Source organism: Aethalodelphis obliquidens, unplaced genomic scaffold (genome assembly GCF_003676395.1).
Source record: "Aethalodelphis obliquidens isolate GAN/ISIS:26980383/991018 unplaced genomic scaffold, ASM367639v1 scaffold7, whole genome shotgun sequence".
In the NCBI taxonomy this organism is placed as follows: Eukaryota; Metazoa; Chordata; class Mammalia; order Artiodactyla; family Delphinidae; genus Aethalodelphis; species Aethalodelphis obliquidens.
The window spans coordinates 1,846,841-1,852,916 of NW_020837951.1; the positions used below are offsets into that span (position 1 = coordinate 1,846,841).

The following is a 6,076-nucleotide window of genomic DNA, read 5'->3' on the forward strand; positions in this document are numbered from 1 at the left end:
GTGGCCTTGCTCTTTGATACTGGTCCCTGTGGATCCGCCCACCCACAGAGCAGCCTGAGGCCCCCACCCACCCTGGAGCTCTGACACACCCCCACCTCCAGGGAGGGCAGGAGGTACCAAGACATTTCTTTTTCAAGAAATTTAAATGAAAATGTATGATTTTCAGGGTGAGCTGTCCCACCAGCAAACAGGGTTTCCGCAGCCCTACGACGACAGAGGTGGGATGAATAGTAAAGGGAAATTGTGTCCAACACCGCCTGACACAGACGAGGCGTCCCGCTGGGGCCCCGCTGGGCTCAGGGCTGGGTCTGGAGGAGGTACCAGCTTTCCCATCCCTGCGTCACCGCCTGAGCCGCCCGGGTCCCCAGCCCACGCGCATCGGCCAGGAAAGACTCAGACAGGAGTGTGCACTGGTTCATGCCTTTATTGCTGAAGGAGGAACGCCCCCGAGCAGGAGACCCCAGGTGGGGCCCGGAGGGGTCTGGGTCCCAAGAGGGGTGACCTTGGTCCTGGTGCCTCCTGACCCTGCTGGTGGGGGAGGTGGGGGTGACGTCGTCTGTCCCCAGAGGGGCCAAGGCTCCCGGGCCCTGAAATGGACACGGGGCTCTCCTGTGATTCCTGGGGAACCTGCTGGACCCTCGCCAGCGCCCCCTCCCCGGGCTGGGCCTGGGGGTGCAGGACGGCCCCTCCTCGGGAGAGGGACCCCCGCCTCCCCCCTCAGGTGGAGTGTCTGTCACCGGTGCCCGCTTCCGGGGCCTCCACCTTGGCCCTCGGCCCTGCCCAGAGGGAGCAGGGGGAGGTCAGCATGCAAGTGAGGCCAGGACACAGGAAACGACCTCCCCAAAGGCCACCCCTCGAGAGTGGGCACGCGGCCAGCGGCTCTGCAGTCTCCAGGAGAGACCCCAGCTTCCAGCCATTCCCGCAGGGGGACCCCAGGGCCTGATGGGGGAGCCCGGGCCCCACCAAGACCCCCACCCTGTGCACCCTGTGCACATGCCCAGGATGTGGGGCAGGGGCGTTACGTTACCCCCAGGGCGCCGGCAGGAGCTCACCTAGACGCGGCACTGCTCTGTCGGGGAGGGAGAGCCGTGCAGGAGGGTCAGGACGGGACTGGACGCCCCGGGGACAGAGGGGTCTGGCAGGGGGTGGGGAGGGGGCCCACCTCGGGGGCGCTGCGCCCTCACCCCCTTCCTCCCGGCAGCCCTGGGGAGAATGGGGTCCAGTAAGGGGGGAAGATGCTCCCCTGATTCTCACCCTGGGAAGGGCTAAGTTCACCCTTCCTCTGGCTCAGGTCCAGGTTGATCCGCATGTGCTCGGGCAGAGACTCCAGGACTCTTTCGAATTTCTCCAAGACCTCATTGTCCACTTGCAGGGTCCTGGCTGTGGGGGAGGGGTCAGTCCCTGGGGGCATCCCCGCTCCCCCCGCCCCCCGAGAGCTCGGGGACCATGAGGCCCCCCCCTCCCAGGAGCGAGCGCAGGAAGGAGGCACTGATGCGCTGGGGTCTGTAGAGCTTGGTCTAGCCCTGCTTCCCAGGGTGGTCTGCAGGGCCCCGCCCCCTGCCCTCCCCCCCTCGGCCCATCCCCCTCCTCCTCCTCCCAGGGCAGCGCTGGGGGTCTGCACGGTCACAGAGGAGAGGCACCCGCCTCGCCCCTATCCTGGTCTCCCCCAGTCCCCCTGGGCTGACTGACTTGACCAGGAGCCTCCACTGCCCGCCATGGCCACCTTGGGAGCATCGCCCGTATATTTACTTTGGTCAGAAAATCTCCCTTTAAAGCTGGTTGCATAACTGAAAGTGCTCTGAAGTCGTTAAGAATCTCCTTCTATGAGACTGTTGATGAATATTAGCCACTTGTACCAGCTGGTCGGTGAGGCCCCTCCACGCAGGGAGAAACCCCCGAGCCTCCTGCGTCAGTCCCGCTGGCCTGTCCCGGACCTTGTCCCAAGCATCTCCTGCCCTGCACGTCACCCCACATCTGGCGGCCAGTGTCGGGCGCCACGGCTGGGACCTTTGCTAGCATGACCTGTAGGGGCCAGCGAGGCAGCCCCTCTCCCCCTCCTCCCACCAGGGGCCAGGAAGGTGCGGGGGAGTCTTGAGCGTCCCTTATTCACAGCTTGACCAAAGGCCACGTCTCTGACGAGGAGTGGCCCCTCCGGACACGCCCCACGGGGTCAGCCACGTACACAGGAACTGGCACATCGCGCCGTGCTCATCGGTGGGCGTGGGGGCCTCCATGCAGAAGATCATGTAGGTGGTGTAGTCTGTGTCCAGCACGGAAATCTTTCTTTCCCCGTGATCTGGAAAAGGGGCCGAAATGGAGCCTGAAATCTTGTCTGAGTCCCTCCACCATGTCCGTCGGGGCACCCGGATCATCGCCTGGGAGCGCTCTTGCCCACGGCAGCCACTGGGCTCGGAATATCTGCTCCCGGACACCGAGGGGACGCCCTCCCTACTGGGTGCCAGAAACCCACCACCGGCAGCACAAGTTTTATGGACCCCCAGTGGGGACTCTCCGAGCCGCACCGTCTGGGCGAGACCAGCCCGTCCGCACTCAGGCCGAGACTGGAAACAGCTCTTAAATGTTGATGCTACAGTGAAGCCGCTGTCCATGCCTACTGCCCGCTTGGCCAAACTCTGCTCCCCTATGTCCTGGACGTGGCATTAATTCAGTCACTTATTCATCCACACCCCCAGGCACTAAATCCCAGGTAGCCCCCCTCGATAGGGCAGGCTCCCAGGTCTGTGAGCGGTCAAAAAGATGCCAGGATTGGAGCCCCACTGGAGTCTGGGGTTATACGCAGACACCAAAGAGTGGAAGAAAGAAGGGACGATATTTCAAGAGGAAGGGCAGCGACGCCTCTGTCCTTCGGGGGGAGAACGTGGAGACCCCGCACCCTCGGGGCCCTTGTCCTGGCTGGATTTACATGATGGTGATGGAGGGAAGGCTCTTTGGAAAGTCCTGCCGATTTCCCAGGTAGACCTGAGGCCCTGCAGGTGAGGAATGAGAACCTCGGGTGTGGGGCTAGGTGGCTCCCCGCCCCCATCTGCTGCTGGGCCCAGATGTGGCAGGATGAGACTGTCCCCACCCCACCTACTGCCTCTCAGAAAGAGGACGTGACAAAAAACAGACTGTGGATTAGAGATGGGGCTGGTTGGCCCTGGGGGTGGGGCGGATCTGAGGGCCCAGGGATGTGTCCCAGGGAGGCTGCCAGGGCTGGGGTGAGGGAGGTGAGGCCTGGAATATTCCAGAAGCAGGTTTCAGGCTGGAGAGGCAAATGCACAGTGTGCCTGCCCACAGGTCTGGTTTGTTTGGATATTTTTAAGGAGCCCCCGAGAAACGTGTCCCCCCCCAACCCACCCCCGGGTGCACAGGACACATACCCGCTTCCTTCCATCTACACCAAGCAGGGGGTGCAGAAGGGGCAGGAAAGCATGGGGATCCCAGGCCTTGTCCCCCTGAGAGTACCTTCCACAGGGTGGGAGAAGCAGGGCCTGGTGCACAGGATGAGGCCACACACTCAAGCCCGACTCCTGCTGCCCAGATGGCGGGATGGCGAGCGTCTCAGAGCATCAGGCGACGCCCCGCATGTGCTGGGGTTACCCCAAGGGAGCATGGGGCCCGGGCTGGGGGCACTCACCGTCGACCTTGAATACAGCAGGGTCCTCGGTCTTCTGAGCCAGGATGGTCTTCTCAACACACTTTTGGTTTTCCCTGAAAAGCCAGATGGTGGTGGGGGTCATTCACAAACCCTGCAGAGGGACAGGAGCTGCGCTCCGGGAAGTGTCCTCAGGGCAGGAGGACACCTGGGCCGCCCAAAGCACCGTCACCAGGTGCTGGCCTGAGTGGGAGAGGCCCTCCTTGGACCCAAGCGGGTGACTCAGGAAGTTGACAATGGGGCAGACAGAGTCAGCCAGGAACCCCACAGGAGAGCTGGCTGGTGGCCGAAGGCATGTGGCAGCTCAGAACTGACCCTGTCTGCATGGGGCTTTGGACACAGTGTTTCCAAGAATACTGGTCTCATCATGACCCAGAATTCCCCGACGCCCCGGCTCCCCCACTCTGGGGGCAGGTGGGGCTCATGGTGGAAATTGCCCAGGCCCTGAGGACCCAAGCCTGCAGCTGCCCAGTGGTCTCCACACAGGCCTCTCCCCACACGGACCCCGGGGCCGCTCTGTGTAGCCGCCTCTTGCCCCACAGCCCCTGGGCAGGGCTCCAAGGGGACCAAGAACCTCCAAGCCCTGTTTCCCCGTCCCTGGGGCCCCGGCCCCGCCCACAGTGCAGCTGGGGCCCACCTGGAGCCCTGCCCACCGCCCACCAGTCCTGGAGCTGCCCCCGCTGGCCCGCAGCCCCGGGGAAGGGGTGGTGCCGTGTCACGGGGGCGGGGCACACCCACCATTTCTGCAGGATGATCTCCAGGTCGCCCTGGGGGGTGGGCCTCAGCTCCTCCACGTTCACTCTCAGGGGGCCGCTCTCGGCGTCCAGGAGGGAGATGTCGCTCGCCGCCATGGCCACGGAGTGCCACGTCCCTGCCACCTGGGGAGGGACCTTGAGCTGCACTCCGGGAAGGGGACCCTAGCCCCACAGTGGGCTCTCAGTCCCGCCTCAGCTGGGCCACGCCGAGTCTCCTATGTGCCCGGGTTTCTCTGGAAGTGTGATGCACTAGGGCTCCAGGTGCTCCCGGGGTCACCAGCTCTGTGATGACACCTGAGTGGGGGGTTCTTGCATATTTGGAACAACCCCCGTCTCTGCCGAACCCCCAGCGCAGTCCTAAGTCAGCCCCCATCCGGGTGTGGCAACTTCGAGGACGACTCCACCCCGGGAGGGAGAGGGAAACAGGAGCATCTGGGAACCAAGTGGCTGGAGAGAGACAAGTCCCTCCAACATCTGGGGGATGAAGTGGTCCCCCAATGCTATGGCCTCATTTTGACCCGTGTTAGACTTCTGCGGTCCAGGCTTTCCTGTGCCCTCTCAGCCCCTGACCCCAGCCCCCGGGGCCCACCCCCATACCTCTCTTATGTCCAGACCCTCCACTTTATTGGGAACGTGGGCAGCCTGGGCGCCACACACGAGGGCCAAGCCCAGGGCGAGCAGGAGACTCTTCATGGCTGCAGCCGTGGTGGCACTTCTGAGCTCTGGAGAGAAGGGAATTCCGAGGCAGAGGGCTTGGGGCCTTATATAGGAGGAGGCCATGCGGTTCCCCGAATGCCCTGTGACTCATCCTTGGGGCCACGAAGACACTGTCTTCCAGGACAGCCTGAGGCCCGCTTTCTGTGACAGTATCACTGACTTCCATCCGAGGCCAAGCAGGAAGGTGCCCTGTGTCCCTGGGCCTGGACATTTCCTGCTTGGCCCCAGGCAGGAAGGGTCTAGGGTGTGGGTCCAGGCTTGCCGCCAGTGTCAGGAACACTTCCTGGGTCGGGCTCTTGGACAAGGACAGGTCAGAGCCAGCACTGAGGACAGCTGTGTCCTGGAGGGCGGGCCCGTGGGTCGGCCGGGGTCTGGAGACCCCCATGCCAGCCATGACCCAGGGACATGCGCCAGGGGGTGACCCTCTGCCCCACACCGGGGGCTCATATCACCACACTCCTGATGGGTCCCCTGCACAAGCTGTCCCCGTGTGTCTGCACCCAGTTCACACAACCACCTGAGTGTGCACGCCCTGGGCTGCACGCCCTGGGCTGCCGTGTGCTCCATGAGGGGGCGGCACAAGGCCCCCCCCCACCATCTTGCTCCCATGTCGTCATCTGTGGGAAGGGCCGGGGTGCCCACATGGCTCTGGTACAAACCCCATGGCCCTTGTTCCCCTTCCCAGTGCCACCCCCTCAGGCCGGCTCTAGGTGTCCCAAGCATGGGCAGCTGCCTCCTTCACCCCCCGAGCCTGTCCAGGATCCAGCCCTGCTTCCATCTCTTCTGCTATGATTGAGACCTCTAGGAGTCTGGATCTTTGGGCAAGGCCTGCTTCAGGATTGCTGGAGGAGGGTGTACACTGCCCCCAAGGTGAGAGTCAACCCCGAGAGGCAAGAAGCAGAGACTGAGGCAAGTGAGGCGGCCGAAGGCTTGTGTGAGCGGGGAGGGG

The 6,076-nt window shown here is 63.8% G+C and overlaps 1 protein-coding gene across 1 annotated transcript; it reads right to left on the bottom strand.

The window, feature by feature from the left end:
• Positions 1 to 717: 717 nt before the first annotated feature.
• Positions 718 to 5,103, bottom strand: LOC113619379 (beta-lactoglobulin-2-like). Its single transcript, XM_027104092.1, has 6 exons — positions 5,008 to 5,103; positions 4,394 to 4,533; positions 3,638 to 3,711; positions 2,183 to 2,296; positions 1,255 to 1,380; positions 718 to 776 (listed from the first exon to the last, which is right to left on the bottom strand). Exons 1-6 carry the CDS (start codon positions 5,101 to 5,103, stop codon positions 718 to 720), a joined length of 609 nt encoding a protein of 202 aa, XP_026959893.1.
• Positions 5,104 to 6,076: the final 973 nt, after the last annotated feature.

Bases quoted from the DNA above. Each gene is read 5' to 3' on its own strand.
- LOC113619379 (XM_027104092.1), bottom strand. From the start codon at position 5,103: ATGAAGAGTCTCCTGCTCGCCCTGGGCTTGGCCCTCGTGTGTGGCGCC. The intron at 1,381-2,182 runs GTACGTGGCTGA...CCTCCCCCACAG, and splicing joins CGCGATGTGCCAGTTCCTGT to CCAGGACCCTGCAAGTGGAC. The intron at 777-1,254 runs GTGAGAATCAGG...CCCTCTGGGCAG, and splicing joins TGAACTTAGCCCTTCCCAGG to GGCCGAGGGCCAAGGTGGAG.